This window comes from Aquarana catesbeiana, linkage group LG01 (assembly GCF_042186555.1).
Source record: "Aquarana catesbeiana isolate 2022-GZ linkage group LG01, ASM4218655v1, whole genome shotgun sequence".
NCBI classification, from domain to species: domain Eukaryota; kingdom Metazoa; phylum Chordata; class Amphibia; order Anura; family Ranidae; genus Aquarana; species Aquarana catesbeiana.
The window spans coordinates 396,411,867-396,431,938 of record NC_133324.1 but is presented as its reverse complement, the minus strand read 5'-3'; the positions used below and the strand labels follow the sequence as shown (position 1 = coordinate 396,431,938).

The following is a 20,072-nucleotide window of genomic DNA, read 5'->3' as shown; positions in this document are numbered from 1 at the left end:
GCTCACGTGATCCTAGCCAGCAACTCTGTCCTATTTCATCAGAGACTACGAGATCAATACTCCAGTAGTGGTCACATAAGCATTCTGCCACAGTCATCCCACTGTCCCATTACTGTTAGAGTTGACAATTTCCTAATTTAAAACAAAAAGGATATCTGAATAACTGGAGGTTATGCTCTCAGTAAAGGTCCTTTTTAATATATGTATTTTTGATTCAATAATTTAAAATATAGACCTGTGAATCCATGTTTCTGGACTTTTAGGAAACTTAGTCAACGCCAGTTTTCCCAACTGCAAATCTTTGACAGGGTTTAAGACTCCAGACTGGATCAGTTCTTTCCTGTTGAGAGAGAGGCAAAACTCATTTGAGTAAAAAGCGTACTCACACTGCCAAGACTTTTATTATAGATCATGAAAAACAGGAAAACTAGCTTTTAGAACCACGTTATTAAGACTTTTTATTATAGAAACGATTAAAAAAAAGGCATCATTAGCAAACCAAGGACTGACAATTAGCATGTCCTAAAAATAAAGACGCTGCATGAAAAATAGGAAGTAATGACTAGCTGCCATATCAGCAGCATTTGCGGCATCTTTTCACATATTTCCAATAGAATCAAATATATTCACATGGGAGTAATCTGCCAGTACACATTATTATCCTGTTGTCAGTCAGCCAGTTCTTTCTAACTGTGCTGCTTCATTAGCTCTGCAGCTCACATTGAAAGGAAATTTGATCAGTTACTAAGCGCAATTTGTAGATAAACTGTTCTATAAAAACCCATAAGAATTTTAGAGAAACAGCAACCCTTTTTGTGCTAAACATTTACTTTCCTTGCAAAAGGACTCAGTGGCTGGCACAAACAGGATCCCTTATTTTCCATATGCTGTTCCTACTGCAGACACAAGCCAAGACATTAAAGTGGTCAGTAGGCTGCAGCCAGTTCAACAGTGAAATGTATATACAGATAGATAATATATCTATCTATATATCAGAACTGTGCAAAAGTTTTAGACAGGTCTGAAAAATACTGTAACGTAAGAATGCTTTCAGAAAGAGAACTGTTAAACTAGCAAAATGGAAAGTAAATGAACAGAATAGAAATCAAAATCAATATTTGGTGTGACAACGCTTTGGCTTCAAAACGGCATCAATTCTTCTAGGTACCCTTGCACACAGTTTTTAAAAGGAACACTTCAGGTAAGTTGCTCCAAATACCTTGGAGAACTAACCACAGACCTTTTGGATGTTGGCTGCCTCAAATCCTTCGGTCTCTTCATGTATTCCCAGACAGACTCGACGATGTTGAGATCAGGGCTCTGTGGGGGCCAAACCAACACTTCCAGGACTCCTTGCTCCTCTTTATGCTGAAGATAGTTTCTAATGACATTGGTTGTATGTTTGGGGTCATTGTCCTGCTGCAGAATATATTTGGGGCCAATCACACACCTCCCTGATTGTATGGCATGATAGAAAATATCTGCCTGCATTTCTTAGTACCGAGGACACCATTGATCCTGACCAAAACGCCAACTCAATTTGCAGAAATGCAGCCCCAAACTTGCAAGGAACCTCCACCATCCTTCACTGTTGCTTGCAGACACTGATTATTGTACCGCTCTCCAGCTCTTAGAGAACAAACTGCCTCCTGCTACAACCAAATATTTCACATTTTGACTCATCGGTCCGGAGCACCTGCTGCCATTTTTCTGCACAAAAGTTCCTATGTTTTTGTGCATAGGATGTGGAAACAACGCTAAGCCACTCAAATACGATGAGGACATTGGTAATAGGCCTTTCAAAATATATGTCACAAACGTTTCCAATCTCTTAATTTATAATGGCCAATATATATATAATCTAATTATATATCAAATGTAATCCCTAGATGATTCAGACCCTTTGCCGATCTCCAAAGATCCTACTGTTTACCCCCAACCAAATTATTTCAATATCTGCAGGTCAAGCACAATGTCATGTCGACTGTGCACCTTGGAGCAAGCCCCATAATTCCAACACCTTTTGAGTCTAAATGTAAGACACTCAGTTGGGCTGATCTCCTCACTTTATGGAAATTTGACCTCTAAACAATCGACAACACCTTTGAGCTATGTTAGTAGGTGGGAACAAGACCTCCAATTACCCCTTGACCTCAAACATTGGGCTCCCACAAATACCTTGCTCCTGTAATGCTACAGGAGTGGAAAGCAACTACAAAAAACACTGCTTCAGTGCTACATGGTTCCTACCAGGTTAGCCCACACTAACCCCAACACCTTCACTCACTGGTTTCCCAGAGGCAGGCTCTTTCATGCATACCCAGTGGTGCAGCGCCTTTGGCGACAAATATATGACATGATCCAAACCCTCTTCCGCCAATCAGTGCCCCCAAACCCACTAGAGGAGCTCTTCAACTGAAAACCAGATGAACCAAGTCTCAATTCACCCTCATGACACAGATCCTTACAGCCACGAAACTGATAATCCCGAAGGCTTGGCCTTTGCCGCATCTATCTGCCTCGGAAGTCAAAACTCGAATGCACTGGACTCTAATTAGAAACTCGCTGCTAGACTTCAAGGTAACATGTCTAAATTTCCTAAAGTATGGGAATCATGGGTCTCAGCTTACCTTCTGAGCAATTTTGATCGGCAACTCTTGGATCTGTGACAACAGTCTCTACGTTTCCTTACAACCTCGGTAAAGTACCAACCCTCCTGGTCGGTTCCTCCAACTCCCTCCCATTGCCCCTCCCCCCTCCCTCCCCATTTTCGACCCTATACCTCTTTACTTTTCCCTCTCTACTACCTCTTAATTCCGTTTACTAGTTATATCTTATCAAGGATACTGCATTTGTGATCTGTGTTGCTTCATGCACTGCAAGAACCATGCTCATTGTTACCATGTTAACGCAGTTGCATAGTCCATATGTTACTATATCGCACTGTATATTGTTACTGGCTATTTCATCTTCTCACACATGTGTTGACAGTACAAAATACCAGGACTTGAGCATTTTTGTACTTTTTTTTTTTTAAACTCAAAATCTTATTGAATAAGAAAATTGAATCCAATTAAAGTAAGAAATGAATCATAGTAACAATAATAATTATATTGAGTAAAATAAAAAAATATATAATAATATTAATAACAACCACCATTATTCTTAATCCTTTTTATAGTCAAAGAGATGATCTGTATACTGGTAAACTGTACACTTCTACTTATGACTATCAGAGATACTTATGCTTAGATTGCCTTAAAAAATATTTTATTATCCTCCACATAATTCTTTTGTGTTTACAAAATAATTTTTCATTGCCATCTTCTTTCAGGTCATGCGAATCCTTGCTCATTCGATTTTATAAGTATGAATACTATAATAATTAAACTAAAATCTATTTTTCTGGTAGTGTACAAGAAAAAAATTTCCAAAATGTTCCTGTCAAAATTTTCGTCTGAACACTTCACACTGACTCTCGAAAAGCAGTATACTAATGAACAGGAAATTGAATGATCGTTCTGAATATAGAGATTTTCATCAAATTTTCTAACAATGTGTAGTAGGCTTAAGTTAGGAATTAAAAATACACAAGCTAAAATAAAGTCTGAAAGGTCCACAACATTTGCAAGAAATACTGCAAGTAAATAAATACTACTATAACTATTAGGGTAGATATTCCTTATATTAGGGAAATGTTTGGCTAAAAAATAAATAAATAAATAAAATGCTGTGTGTCCCACAAGATTATCTGCCAGCATCCTGTCAATGAATAATCTGTAATGACGTGTGTTCCCAAGTTCTGCCTAATGAAAAGAGAAACATGGATGTGATATTTATACTGGGTTACCAGTGTTCCATGAATTGTAAACCAATATAAATTTAACAAGTGTACTCATATAGCATAGGATAGTAGAGGAAAGGGTGCAAGTCTCAAGTGTAGTACTAACCTTACATTCCAGGCTGTGGCGAAATCTGGATTCAGAAGCAGTAGCGTGCACGTTACATCAATAAGCTCTACAAGACAGGAAAGGAAACACTGCATTACTAATCTAGTATATATGATATGAATACATCTGTAAATGCCTAATCTTGTACTGTAGACGCATACCAATTAATCAAAAATAATACATAAGAGGTCCTATGCCACTCTGCCCAATCTGGCTGTAGAAAACCATGCAAGACTTATTAATGTAAACTTCTGCAAACTGCCAAATGTTTCTTTATAAGCATTAGCAGGTCAGTAAATAATTTTACTTCTTGCTAGAAGTACAGTAGCTCTTTTCAACAAGCTCTTTCAAGGTGCTGAAATGTGCTTGTTAAAAAACAGCAAAACGAGTATCATACATTTAAAGAAGGAAAAAAGGATTAAGAAAATAACCCAACTTTTTTTCCTTTCTGCTGAGCTAGGTGTAGATTTCAAATTATTACACCCAGAGCATAGTTTTGACAAGCTGATAATCCATTTTAAGGAGACTTCTCTTTTAGGTTAGCTTGAACAAGAATCTTTGTTCTGCGCCTCTCATTTCTACCCACATATTTCTTTCCAGCAACTGCAGCAAGAGCAGCAGATCAATAGTCTCTAGGGTTCATAATCACACAGTCAACGCATGTTTACTGGTCCCTCCAGCTGGTCAGAACCAAAAACAAATACAATGCCAGAAGTAGTTGACAGTTCTTGCTGATAAGGTGTATAGACCTGGGTTCATTTCACATAGTTATTAGAAAAAGAAAAAAAATATCACACATACAACAAACCAGTAAACACTTTAGTAAAAGTATCTATAGGTAAATAGATTTTTGCAGAAACTCAACTGCACTGTGGTATAAGGCCTGTGTATATGGCTTTGGGCTTGTGTTGAGGACATAATTTTGAGACACGTCTGAGATCATTCTGAATTAATTGAAGGTGCATTAAAATTGCCACATTCTCAGTTCAAGGTGATAAAATTGGTAGAGTATCAGCTGGTACTGAGATCCACTTGGAAAATATTCTTTAGTTTGTGGCAGTGGTGTTATCTAGGTTGATCAGCTTGTCAAACTTCCTTATTTGTGGGATCTTTACAAATGAGGGTAATGCTAGCCATACAGGTTGCGGGGGGGGGGGGGGGGGGGAGACAGTGATTATTGCGTGTATGACCAGGCCTTAGAATATCCAGGCTCCTATGAAATGCAGTCACTATCTTTAGTATTCAAGTCAAAACAGACTTTAGAATGACTATCTGGAAAGACAGCCATGCATGCCTTCTTTGACAAAGTCTGTAACCCCACCTTTCTGGTTGATGTGATTCCCAGCAAAAAGGCCACCTTAAGGGTCAAAAATCTTATTGAGAAATTTGCTATGGGTTTAATCAGAAGCTTGATTTAATTACTGAGGACCTAAAAGATCCTAGGAAGAAATCTTTTGCTGAATTGGTGAGCAATGATCACTGGCCAACATAAATCTCAGAGTCAGCAAGATCCATGCTCTCCTGAATGAAATCCAGAATAATAAGTATAGCAGCAAGAGATTTTCTTCCATGAGGAGAAAACCTTCCAGACTTTGGCGTAAACCTTACTAGTTACCATCTTCCTGCTCTTGAGCAAAGTGTTGATCACCCTATGAGAGTAGCCTTTTGCCCTTAAAATTTCAAGATCTTTGCCGTTAGCTGGGAAGATTGAGGCCTGGACTGGAACACTGGGTGCTGTGACAATAGGTCCTCTCGAAAAGGCAGAATCCAACCACAGGTCTATCAGAATTAATTTTTACCTGGACGGAGTTACCTTCCGATACACTCTCGGAAGCAGCGCTAGAAGTGGGAATGCATAGCCTACGATGAAGTTCTAATTTTGGGACAATGCATCCACCTCTAGGGTACCAATTTCCAGGAGAAAAGCTCTACATTCTTGTTTGCACGTTCTGTAAACAGGTCTATGGTGGGCGTGATCCACCTGTATGAAATCTACTAAAAAAAACTATAGGTTAAGCTCCTAACTGCTTTGTTGTACAATGCCTCGGATGAGAAAATCTGCTAAAATATGTAGGCATTCTCCGATATGTACAACTGTAAATTGGGAGTATATTCCTCTATCCCGAAGATAGGATTTTTAAGCTGTCTAAAAGAGTAGAGAGCACTTCCCTGATTATACAGGTATGTCACTGAAGTTGTGTTGTCAGAAAAGAGGATGAAGACTTAGTTCCTCACTAACACATTAAAAACCAAAAAAGAATCTTTCAGTGCTGTTAATTCTCCGTCTCCTACTCACAATCTTCCTTTGTTTGATGGTCTTGGGTGTGTGCTCCCCTGCTGGCATCTGTGGTAATCTTCATGGGGCAAGTTTGTGCCCAAGCCCTGCCTCCTGAAAGGTTTATGGGGTTCTGCCACACCAAGGATTGGCAAACCTCACAAGGAAATGAGGCTCTTGAATCTAAGGACTCTCTTTTTCAATACCACAAAGACAAAACAAATGCTTGGAGATGCTTCAAAAGCCAGACCAAGCTTAGGGCTGAGATGGAGGCAGTCATTAGGCCTAAGAGTCTCATGATGTATCTTTGTGACACTAGACTTGCTGTCACCAATTGATGGGTCAATGAATGGATCTTTTCCTCTTACACTGAATTTATCATGTGATATTCTTGTCTGAGCGGATTTCAGAAACGGTTTCTCAGTTTATATTAACCACACAAGATCTTCTTGGATGGACAGTAACACTTGCAGGTCTGTCAGGACTTTTTCTATTGATAGGGTGTATAGGAGAATTAAATCATTGCAATTATTTAAAGTGAAGATATCTCATGAAATCTTCAAGGACCTTGGTGAGAATGTTTGGTGCTGCTGAGAGAAAATGTAAGGGCCAAACTGCAAGCAAGCTATTCCTGCTCCTGTCTCCACTACAAACCCAAGAAACCTGTGGTGCGCCTGGTAATCAGAAATGTGCAAATATGTGTCCTGTAAGTTAAAAGTGAACATGAACCTGCCACGATTGGTGTTAATGGGCCCTTAAAGGCTATGTTCACCTTTTGGGAAAAATAATAAATGCATATATAAAAAAAAGTGCAAGTATTATTTTTTCCCGCAGGAGCCTGCAAAGCGTTGCACCCGTAATCAGTGGATCGTGGGTTCATTGTCAGGCTCCTGCAGACAAGCCCTACAGCTTTCAGCCTGTACCTCTGTACAAGCTGTCAGTTTGAAAGCGGCAGGGCTTGTGAAAGAGCTAGGAGTGAGCTCATCAGCGCTCTTGCGGTTCATTGAGAACTACAAATCAGTCTGTTGCAGCTGTCTGGACTTTTAGTTCGCTCATTCACAGATTCCTGTGATTGAATGACACAGCTGTGCATAATTTGATCATGGGGAGAGGAGGACATGTAGCATTTTACACTCTAAATATGGGTACAACGTGTAAAATGCTCCAAACAATGAACTTATCCTTCAAAGCCCAAGAAATCAAAAGGTGGCAATACATTCGGACTAAGGTCCAGTTCACACTGTCATGCCTTTGAAGCCGACATCCCAGCACCTTCTTTAACAGAAGTCAATGCAAGTTGTGCCCAAAGTCACTCCAAAAGCAGTGTAAGAACTTTTTTCTAAATTGGAGCAATTCAAGCAGCTCCTATTGGAACGGTTCCATTGGACTTATTGGGGCGCGACTTGTCATGTTACTCGTGCTCTCAAAATCGGAGTGCATGTCGCACCAGTGAGAACCGGGCCCGTAGTTATAGCCGTTTATAAACAGCATAAAACAAAACCCTTACATTTTCACCATCTATAGATTCCAGACAGAGGGGGAAACAAAAATTTACTGTATATTTGTAAAATCGCCAGATAAAATAAATGTATTGACAGATGGCTGGGTAAATACTTATTTATATTCGTCTAAACACCAAAGCTTAATTGAGAAACTTACATTTTCCCAAGCTGGCCTTAATTTGTTACACATCACCAACAGATGCTGTAATGTTCTGTGCACCATTTTACATTCAGGGCATCTATAAACTCATCAAAGTTTAATGAAGTGCTCCTAGCTTGTTAAGGCTATGCTACATTTTAGGAAAAACAGAATGTATGTCGCAATTAAATGAAACTAAAAACAGCACTTTAACTTCCCGATATTAAAACAGAAATCCCAAAAGCATTTAAGGTGAAAGAGGATTATGTCGTGAGATGCAGTTTGCCAGTCTTAAAGTGAAATTCCAGTCTGTTAGGCAATCATTCCTTGCAGGTGAACCATATACACTACATTGCAAGGATTTTTTAGAAGACAATAATGCAGCTTGCTTTTTCTGTACTACAGATATCTTTTGCCATCACTTTTAAAACCCAAGGCATGCTAAGCGGGAGGATCTGCCTTTATTAAAACCACCTGATTAGTCTCAGTGTCTTATTAAGAAAGGTGGTAGTCATAGCATCCCTAGGGTCTGTTCACACCACTGTGTAAATAGTTTGTATGGCACCCCAACGAGCCCACGTTGCAGTGCACTGCAACACAAGGTGTGGTGTGATACAAAAAAAGCAGAGGATACTATTTTAGGTCTGTTGTGGTGCATTAGGTAGTGCAAATTAATGGGTGGCCTTAACGCAACTAGAGTTGCCACCTCATACCTTTAAACTCAAACACATATTAATTACACAGGTTCTGTGGCTGATTAAGGTGGTAATTAAACTCACTTGTTGCCTACTCTGCATTTAATTAGCCTCAGAACCCGTGTAATTCATATGTGTTTAAAGGGATGAAGCGGCAACCATAATAATGCAACCCACGCAAAAGTGCATGCATTAAACACAATGGATCTGACCAGCGCATATAAGCCCTAAGGCCCCTTTCACACGGGCTTTCCGATCAGATCTACCTGTCAGTTTTTCAGGTGGACCTGATCGGACACTTCACTCACCTCTATGGAGCGGTGGATGTCAGCAGTAACATGTCCGCTGACACCCGCTGCTATCTGATCCTGTCCGCGAAATCCAGATGGATGGTGACCCTATTTTCCATCCGCCTGGCAGATCGGATCAGATGAAAACAAACAGGCGGTCCGTTTTTATCCGATCTCCCCATAGAGGAGAGTGGGACTCTGCACAGTAAGCGGAGACAGACCTGTCACCCGCCTGCTCAGCAGGGATCAGTGGATCAAAACCCCGCTGAGAAAGTGGAGAAGCCCATGTGAAAAGGACCCTTAGGGCCAGTTCACACCAGAACGCAGAGTGGGAAACTCGTGTTCCAAGCTCACTTCCCGATTGCACTTGCAATCTCCAGTAGGTGTGTCAACCTAACAACAACCCAAACGCAAGTCGCAAATGCACTGCATTTTCCTACACCGGACCGCACGGTACAGTAGTACCACGCAATCCTATTGCTGTGCATTTTGTAAAGTGGTGCATGCACTATTTTTGTTGTGGTCCGGCACGATTTCAGCCCATTAAAATGAAAGGGCACAAATTTCACTCCATGCAGATCGCATCCTGTGCGATTCATGGTGTGAGCCAGCCCCAAGGATCTCTGAAGTGATATCAATTCTACATCTCTTGCAAAGGATGTCTGTAAAATTACTTAAAGTGGGTATAAATGCAGAAGGTTTATCTTAATGCATTTTACGCATTAAGATAAAAAGCCTTCTGTGTGCAGCAGCCCCCCTAATACTTACCTGAGGTCCCTCTAGCTCCAGCGATGTTGGAGGAATTTCTCGGCCGTCCGGTACTCCCCTCCTCATCAGCTGTCAAAGTCAGTCAGCCAATGAGAACAGAAAGGGGGCAAGCTCCTTACTGTGGGGGCAGCCAACAGGAGGGAGGGGCCAGGAGAGCCAAGGAGGGACCTGAGAACAGGAGGATCCGGGCTGCTCTGTGCAATTTTACTACAACAGAGGAGGCAAGTATAACCTGTTTGTAAGTTTAATTTAAAAAATCAAAAAACAAAATTAGACTTTACAATCACTTTAAGCTGGCCATAGATGGTTCTAATCTCAGCCAGTTCAGCAGGAAACAGCAGAGATTCAAACTATGTATGGGCAGGTTGAAATGTACCCAAGTTGATCGATCAATCAACTTGGGTACAACCAGCCTGCCGGATTGTAAATGCGATAATAGCAAGCCTGTGTTGATGGGGGAATAGAGCAAATATCTTTCCTGCAACCCGTGGTTGCAGGAAATTTCTTCCGTCTATGGGCGGCCAAAGCTCTGCGAAGACTTTTTGGAAAAGCATTGGCCCAATCACAAGAACAGGACATTAGTGTGCTGCTGGCTAACACTGTACAAATAACCCCCAGTTGCCAGAAAGCAACATGAGTTAGTTGTATATAGATAATTTGAATATTAGATTTAAAAAAAAAAAAAAAAAAAAAAAGGCTTTTTATTGCATTGGAAGAGTTTCTGAAAAAAGTGGCATTTTGCTGTAAAGTCCTTTGCAAGTAATTATTGTTTTTAAAAAAGAAAAAAAAAAAACAGAAAACAGCAAAGTCACCAGAAGCACAAAATCCTGTTATTTTTAGCACAGGATTTAGTACAAGAATAGCTTCCTGAACACTTAATCACTTTTTATAACAAGAATGTTGCCCTATTCATACAACTGCAAAATCATTTTTTCCCCATTTTTACGGATATAAAAGGCGTTAGCGTGCTACAGAAGAAATTGGGTTGTTAAAATGAAAATAAATAGCATGGTATCACATATATAGCACTCAGGAAAGAAAGCAACATTTGAGTACACAAAGCTTTTTAAATCAAAACTGTGCCCGATTTGGGAAAGGCTGAGATGTGGTCACTCTAATGGTCTGGGTCCACACAAAGGAGTCTTTGAACTGGGAAAATCAGTAGAACTAGCCAAGTCTATCTTGAGCTGTTCTGTTGAAGAGCAGAACAAATGCACCTTTTGTTCTCACGTTGAGTCCACTTTACATTAGATTTTCATTTTTAACAATGGTATAGGTAAAATATAAAAATCGTTTTTGTGGCACTGAAATACTGGAAGAACAGGTTTCTAGCACAAGAGCTACAATAAAGCCAATAAATCTAAAACTGATGTATTTTTTGTTTGCAGTGACCCAAGACTAAACCGTAGAAGGCAGGAAAACATTACATATTCTCCCACAATGCATATTATACGTAATGCATCATTTTTATAACACATTATAGGATACTTTATGCTATCTAAACCCAACATTTCATAATCCTGATATTTGCCTGCTGTACCATGTAATTGTATGAGACAGTATCCTCTTTTCTTTGTATTGCTTCCTTTGTGTGAAATCTCTGGCATTCCTGTCTGTTCCTCTGCTTTCCTATGAAAAACTGATCACACTAAGCAGGCGAACACACCATGGTCAGTTGCCTAGCTATGCTGGGAACTCAGTCTGCTCTCAGTCTGCTCTCCTCCAATGGTCAGACTTGTTCTGACATGCCGCCCCCCCCTCACAGCCATTCACTAGGTAGACTAGTGTACTGCTGTTCTTCCTCCCCCTAGCTCTTATGCAGCTGAGAACAGAGGGAATTATTTCACTTGATCACTCAAAAAAAAAAAAAAAAGTGTGTGTGGTGGTGGTGGTGGTGGGATTCATATATATTTTTCAATATCTATGAATAAATTTTGCCTTTCATTTCCATTTAACCAGTTGCCATCCAGCCGCCGTATAAGGTTGTCTCCCCTGCACGAATCGTCGTAACTGTACAGCGGGTGCTTTAAGGGGTATAAAGGGCGCGCGCGCCCGCCTTGTGATGAAGGAGCTGATGCACGTGCCCGGTGGCCACGATGTCCACCAGGCACCTGCGATCGCTCCTGAGAGAGACAGAACCGAGGTCTGTCAATGTAAACAGACAGATCTCTGTTCTGTCAGGGGAGAGGAGACAGATCTGCTGTTCATACTGGTTATAAGCAGTGATCGGTCTCCTCCTCCAGGCAGTCCCATCCCGCCCAGTTAGAAATACTCCCTAGGACACACATTAACCCCTTGTTCGCACCCTAGTGTTAACCCCTTTCCTGCCAATGACATTTATATAGTAACCAGTGGCTATTTTTAGCTCTGATCGCTGTATAAATGTCAACGGTCCCAAAAAAAGTGTCAAAACTGTCCTCTGTCTGCTGCAAAGTCGCAGTCCCGCTAAAAATCGCAGATTGCCGCCATTGCTAGTAAAAAAAAAAAAGAAAATAATAAAAATGCCATAAATCTTATGTCTATTTTATAGATGCTATAACTTTTGCACAAACCAATCAATATACACTTATTGCGATTTTTTTTAACCAAAAATATGTAGAAGAATACGTATCGGCCTAAACTGATGAAAAACTTTTTTTTAAATTTTTTTGGGATATTATTATAGCAGAAAGTAAAAAATATTGTGTTTTTTTCAAAATTGTTGCTCTTTTTTTGTTTATAGCGTAAAAAAAGACAAACCGCAGGAGTGATCAAATACCACCAAAAGAAAGCTCTATTTGTGGGAAAAAAAAGGACATCAATTTTGTTTGGATACAACGTCACACGACCGCGCAATTGTCAGTTAAAGCGACGCAGTGCCGTATCGCAAAAAATGGTCTGGTCATTAAGGGGGCAAATCCTTCCTGGGCTGAAGTGGTTAAATACCTGTACTAGTTTGATTATTGTCCCCCTGAAATGGCATACTTGGAAGCCTTTAGTATACAAACTATTTTCTACTCTCCTGAAGGTCACAAACATAATAACACCATCAAAGAAATCTAAACGACAAAAAGGATTCTTCCTTTTCTTACTCATCAACTTAGTCAAAAAGCTACGGTATGAAAAATGAAGTCTGTGTATAATCCATACAGTAATAGCCTTGAAAGCAAACATAGCTGTAAAGGATAACAAGCATGACGCATAAGGTCAGCATGATAGTCAAGAGATCTCTTGGATTACCTAAAGAAACAATTAAAAAATAAAGAAGAATTATTGTTAACCTAAAGTGGTTGTAAACCTTAGGCATGAAGTCTGAACAAAGCACATATTTCTATAGTGTTTACTTGCCTCTCTTCAAAGCGTTATTTCTTTCTGCTGTCTAGTTCCTCTGCTAACAGTATTAATCACTTCTAACAAGTTTTTCTGACACCAAGAGAAAAAGGTGACAGGAGAAGGACCCCCAGCTGATTGACAGCCTCAGCTCTGTCAGGCCCCTTTCACACTGGGGCAGTTTGCAGGTGTTATTGTGCTAAAAATAGCACCTGCAAACCGACCTAAAACTGCCGCTGCTTTCACACTGAAGCGCTGCGCTGGCAGGAGAGAAAAAAAAACTCCTGCAAACAGCATCTTTGGAGCGGTGAAGGAGCAGTGTATTCACCGCTCCTGCCCATTGCCCAATGGGGCAGCACGGCTATACCGCCGCTGTAGTGGCGCTATGCGAGCGGTTTTAACCCTTTTTCAGCCGCCAGCGGGGGCTAAAACCGCACCGCTAGTGGCCGAATACCAGCGCTAAAACTATGGTAAAGCGGCGCTAAAAATTTTACCGCCGACGCCCCCACCGCCCCAGTGTGAAAGGGGCCTTACTGTGTGCTGTGTGAAGGGGGGTCTGTCCCTTCCCTCCAATCAGCTTTTGTACAGCGTGTAACTGTATCTCCCCACCTTTTGATTTGTAACTCTATGAAAAATCCTTTTCATATCTGATTTTTACAAGGATGTACGGGACAAATGGCTGCACATAAACAGGTACAACTTATGTCAGAGGATTTGTTTAATCTCTGTGTATCACCTGAGCCCAATCATTTCACTGGGTATAGGTAAGGATTTAATACCACTTAACCGCTTGCCGACCAGCCGCCGCAGTTATACTGTGGCAGGTTGGCTCAGCTGCGCGAATCGCCATACTGGTACAGTGGTCCCTGATCACCGCCATTACTAGTAAATAAAAAAATTTAAAAAATTTAAAAAAATAAAAATACTATAAATATATACCCTATTGTGTAGATTCCATAACTTTTGCGCAAACCAATCAATATATGCTTATTGCATAAACTGATGAAGAAATTTGTTTTTTTTAAAAACATTTTTGGGAATATTTATTATAGCAAAAAATATTTTTTTCTTTAAAATTGCTGCTTTTTTTTGTTTATAGCACAAAAAATAAAAACCGCAGAGGCAATCAAATACCACCAAAAGAAAGCTCCATTTGTGGGAAAAAAAAAAAAAAAGGACCTCAATTTTCCTTTCCTTCTGACACTCTGGGTTTTTAGAGGGACCCTTCACATTCTAACTTACAATGCAGGACTATATGTCATGCACTGTATGCAATGACATCAGAGTTGCAACTGATAGATGGAGCGGCAAAGAGAAGAGGTTTTGGGGGATCCCCACTGCAAGGGTAATCTTTTAGTTTCCCCAAAGTTCAGTTTAATGGAGGAAACTGCATAAAGATTTGAGGTGGGGAAGGAAAAACACGGATGTTGTTTAACCACTTTCCTACTAGGCATTTTCATCCCCTTCCTGCATAGGCCAATTTTCAGCTTTCAAAGCTGTTACACTTAGTATTAGAATTGCGCGGTCATGTAACACTGTACCCAAATTTTTATCATTGTTGTCACACAAAAAGAGCTTTCTTTTGGTGGTATTTAATCACTCCTGACAGAAACTAAGTAATTTTTCTCCTTCACTGATGTGCGCTGATGAGGCGGCACTAAAGGGCACTGATGAGGAGGCACTGACTGGCATCACTAATGGGCACCGATTGGTATCGCTGATGGGAACTGCTGGGGCTATACTGTAATCATGGCACTGATCATCAGTGTCCCGATTACCCATACAGTCTCCCCTGCGAGGTGATGCTGCTGATCGGCTCTCCTCGCCACACACTCTGTCAGTGTGAGCCGAGCCAATAAATGGCACTTCCTTGTTTACATGTGACCAGCTGTGATTGGACATAACCGATCACATGGGTAAAGAGCCATGTCATCGGCTCTTTACCGAGATCAGGGCCACGCAGTGTCCTAGAAACACGGGGCAGGCAAGCGAGAGCGGCGGTTTTGGGAAGCTGTCATATGATGTCATCCCAGAACAAGAGTGCCACCCTGCAGCTGTTATTTTACTATATGGTGGATGGCAAGTGGTTAAAGAGACTTTGTCCTCGAGTGAAAGGGATCCCAAATCTCAGTGAACATAATCAAGCAGTACACATAGCAGTTCAGAAGCTGCGTTTAACCTGCTTTGCATTGCATTTCTTTGGATGCGGTATGTCCTTTTGAGAGATGTGTGAACTGCAGGCACAGCAGATAAAATGCAACCTTCCTTGTCAAACCCTCTGCTTGAATAGAAAATTCAGCATTTGAGAAGAATGCCCGTTGTCATGAGCCTTTAGAAAGTATTTAAGATTTGCCTGTGAGAACGACCTAAGATTTGGCCATAACAGGAAGATGCTGGAGGCTGTCACAAGCCTCCAGCTGCAGATGCTTGCATATAGTTTTCCACAATTTTCAACTGTGTCAAACACACAAATAGATCATATGCTACTCGAACAGGGGTCCAATTTGTGATCATGAAAAATACAGTATTTGTAGGAATCTTTTATCCAAACATCAAATGAAAAAAGAAACAGGCCAAGACATGGCACGCCTTCCCGAGGGGGTACCATTAATCCTAATGGCACCCCCACACACTGGAAACTGCACTATATTATGCGGTTTCCCTGCGGCTGCGTTTTCTGAAAAGGTGCAGGGACCTTTTCCCTGGATTTTTAGAAGTTACAGCAACCCATTCAAATGAATAGGCTGCTGTGCCTGGGTAAATGATGTAGATGTGAACCAAGCCCCAAAATGTCAGTCCATCCAAGACCAGATGTCTCTTAACCCTTTCAATGACAGAAGGTAAAACAAATCCTAATGACTAAACACAGTTTTGCAACTTTGACTTATGATCGTAAAACTGTACTATCCTTGCAACTACTTAGGGTATCCAGGTGGATTGCACCTTATGTTTTTTTTTTTTTCTCTGGATGAATTGGGCTTTTGTTTGGTGGTAATGGTAATCTCATGTTTTTTTTTGGTTTGTTTTTACTATCAAAGGACAACTGTCCAAAATTGTAAAACAATTCTATATAAACGTGACATATTTCTTGCAATTATCATAACCTACCGCCAAAGAAAAATCACAAAATAAATTCTCCTGCTCCTGACATAACAGCGATACCACATACGTGTATGGTATTTGTTGGTCGTACCCCTAGTGGGGTTCAGAAACAATAGTGTACAGTTGTTTCAGTATACCAACGCTGATACCCATTTAAATTTTTTTTTTTTTTTTTTATTTGTAATCCAACCTAAAAAAAAAAAACACTGATGCTGACCTTTGATCCCAACGCAAATCCTGCCACTGACGCACCTATTTTTTCTTTATATTTATTACGCATTTGTTTTTGTTTACACTTTTCTCATCTAGCAGGAGCAGGAGATACAATGTAGCTTTTTCTCCATTCGATAAAAAAAAAAAAAAAAAAAAAAGATTAAAAAAAAGAGATAAAAATAAAAAAAGGCAATCAACCCTGGTTCCCGATCGCTAGTACGGGACCCAGGGCTCTTTGTCAGAGGCCAGACCCTGTGCTGGGAGCGCACTGTGAAGTGTTCTCCCAGTACAAACATGTGTAAGCATATGTATGCGGCCTCACGGAAGAAGACCCACTTCAACGAGGCTGCATATATGTGTAAATGCAGCAGGAAGAGCTTGAGGACTTTATTTTATATTATGGAGAATACAACAGAAGATAATGGAACTTGATGGGTGGGAGCAGGGTTGGAGATTATGGAAGGGAGATCTCCAGTAACACAACGGTTTCAGAATTCTATTTTCATTCATTATTTTCGGCCCTTTAATCTGACTGGTTGGCAAAAGGCAAAAAAGGCTGATTCAGTCTTTAACTTACACTCTGATAAACATGATCTATCAAACTTTTCATTCAGCAAAAAGGCTACCTAGCTCCTGCAATTATTGCATTAAGGAAGTGTTAATACTATATTAGTCAAGATCTATCAACTGCAGGTTAGTGTCAGTTTGTGATGCAAAAATACATAGGAAGTCTCAGGAAACCTTTAACATCAGAATTACACTTACCATCTCTATTAAGCCAAAGCTTCTTCTGGCGATAAAGCAAAAGCTTGTTATGTACATAGGGTAGCAGGAACTTGATACACCAGCTTTCCACTCCCAACTTGTTCTCCACCAATACTATAGGGCTGCGATTATACTTGGCTTCAGGGCATGGAATTAACCCAATTTCATCTCTATAAAAAACACACAAAAATGATATTATCAACAATTCACAAGTCAACACAAACAGAATATTACCAGAATGATTTTCTGTGTTAATGGGTAGAAACTAATGGGTTGATATACTAAAACTGGAGAGTGGAAAATCTGGTGCAGCTCTGCATAGTAGCCAATTAGCTTCTAAGGCCTCACGTACACTGCTGCTGGTAAACAGATTTTTTTCAGTTGCCCCTGAATGATCTTATCAGTACATGTACATGGGGTCGTTTATAGTCATTTCTAGGCAGTTGAGTTTAGAAGCATTTTCTGGAACGCAAAAAAATTGGTTCAGACGGATGTTCAGAGGCATTCGAAACGCCAAATGCCTGTAACAGCTTGTAAACGTGGTAACTTGCATTTAGCAGCATTTCGTTTACAGACTTTTTTCATTTTAACAAAAAAGAAAGAAAAAAAAAAATTTTTCTTTAAAAAACGCTTCTAGACACAAACGTGGCTAAACGGTCGTTTTTAGACGTTGGTTTCTAGCTGTCAAGTTAGATTGTTCAGGAGAGGTTAAACAATGTCCCGTGTAATGAAGCCTTACTTCAGCTTGTTCAAGTGGTTGTAAACATCAGATATGAAATATGAACAAAACATATCCTTCCATAGTGTGTACTTGTCTCCATTAAAAGCACTATGTCTCATTTCTGTCTGCTGCTTCGTTCCCCTGCTATCTACATGAATCACGTCTGACAAGTTTTCCTGACACCAAGAGAAAAATGGTGACAGGGGAAGGAGCTTCAGCTGATTGACAGCCTCAGCTCTGTCCCGTGTGGAGGGCTGGGGGGGGGGTGTTTTTTCCAGGGTGGATTTGATTTAAATCACTAGTAAAAAGGTTTGATTTAAATAAACTCGATTTAAATCATATTTTTTTAAAGAGCAACTGTAATCTCTGTCCCGCAGTGGCTCCTCCTCTGACCCGCTGTTGACTCACCGACAATCCCATTCACTTTAATGGGACGGCTGGTGATGTGGCAGTGACACTACAAGGTGAGGGACGTGGCGGCATCAGGTGAGTGGATACCCGCTAACAGGCGCTGCCATGATGGATCTGAAATGACAGGTGCTCTTTAAAATGTAAGGACTTATTCTTGCTGGTAGTTAGAATCTTTATTATTTGCAAACAAAATGAAGGTTTCCTATTTAAAATAAGCTGTCGGGTTAGTAAAACAGCGATATCAGAAACCAATTCAATGATTGTAGTTTGTAGTGTATATAGATTTGCAAAACAATGGGATAAGGGAATATTCCTGAACTTTGTTTTATCTCATTGTTACTGTGAAATTGTGTGAATGCATTAATGCAGTGCATATTATCTCAGCTTGCATTTATTAAATGAGTTTACCAAAAATGTAAATTATTACAGAATATAAAGCCTCATGATACATAACTAAGCTCCATTTAATGCTGAATAAACTAAATGATTAATGTATCTTAAATAGAAAACTATCTTTAGACTCCGAAAACATTTTATTCAAATAAATTTGATTTAAATAAATAAAAAAAAAAAAAAAAAAGATTTTTTAAATAAAAATCATTGCTTTTTAACCACCCTGTTTTTTCCCTCTAATCAGGTTTCAAAGATCTCTCCACTGAGCTTTGCAGAGTGTAACTTCAGCTCTCCCCCCCACACTTTTTTTTTTTTAAACTGACAAACTTTATAAAATCTGGACTTTGAATGGCTGTAGAGAAGACTGCAGATAAATGTACCACATACATTGGAGGATTTTTTTTAATCTCTGTGTATCACCTGAGGATAGTCACTCCACTGGGTATCTGTAAGGCTGCATTCACACCTGACTATTTAGTTTTCAGCAGAAAGTTGTGCATTTTTACCATGATTTTGCTGCGATTTTTACCGTGTTTTTTGCCGTGATTTTTTACAGGTTAATAGGTCATCAATGTAAAAAGCAGAATAACGCTTACAATCTGCCCAAAAAGAAGCTCATATAATTTTTTGAGCTTCAAACATTTTGCTTCAGGTGATAAAAACGCTCAGATGTGACAAGGTGCCATTGAAATGAATGGGATTTTGCTTCCTGGGCATTTTACAATCTGAAAACGCTCAGGTGTGAATGTAGCCTAAGGTTATACAACCACTTTAAGCTTTGACAAAAAAAATGGAAGCCGATTAGTTTCTATGCAGAACTGCACCAGATTTTGCACTCTCCAGTTTTAGTAAATGAAACCCTAATAGTCCAGTTACACCTTGACTACTGTATTAGTGGTATATATGCCTGATCTTGGAGGAGGGCAGAAGGTTGGCCATGGGGTTAAAGAAAACTGTGTATGTATGGCTGCCTTGGTGGGTGATAACACGTAATATACAAACTGCAATCTGGCTGTCTGCTTAACACTGCGGAACTGTTTTCTGCGGCTGATCCACAGTGAGATCACTTTTATCAGCAGGGTGTAAGGGGCGCCTCCTCCCGCCACGCTCCGGTGCCCTCTGCTGCTTACCGGAGCCGTCGGCATCGGCGGAGGTGATCGAATGCTGTCACTAGCTGGGCATGGAGACGAGTGACATTGCAGGGCAGAAGCGACGCCAAAACATCACTTCTGCCCATAGCTCTTAAAAGGGCCATTTTTTTTTTTTTTAAATGAAATTTAAAAAAATTTTTTTTTTTTTTTATTGCATTTTAGTGTAAAGGTCTTTTTGACCCCAGATCTCATATTTAAGAGGTCCTGCCATGCTTTTTTTCTATTAAAAGAGAGGTTTACATTTCTAGTAATAGGAATAAAAGTGACACTTTTTTTTTTTTTAAACAGCGTAAAAATAAAAAATAAAAAAGGTAAAATAAATAAGAAGAAAAAATATAAATTTTTTAAACGCGCCCTGTCCTGCCGAGCTCGCGTGCAGAACGCATAT

At 40.0% G+C, this 20,072-nt stretch overlaps 1 protein-coding gene across 1 annotated transcript in view; it reads right to left on the bottom strand.

The window, feature by feature from the left end:
- PTAR1 (protein prenyltransferase alpha subunit repeat containing 1) overlaps positions 1-20,072 on the bottom strand; it is a 58,529-nt gene that overhangs the window by 26,422 nt on the left and 12,035 nt on the right. The window contains exons 2-4 of the mRNA XM_073634604.1: positions 17,009-17,178; positions 3,951-4,017; positions 236-340 (exon numbers count right to left, since the gene is read on the bottom strand). Of these exons, the coding sequence (XP_073490705.1) occupies positions 236-340; positions 3,951-4,017; positions 17,009-17,178 (342 nt within the window). The remainder of the gene's footprint in view (positions 1-235; positions 341-3,950; positions 4,018-17,008; positions 17,179-20,072) is intronic.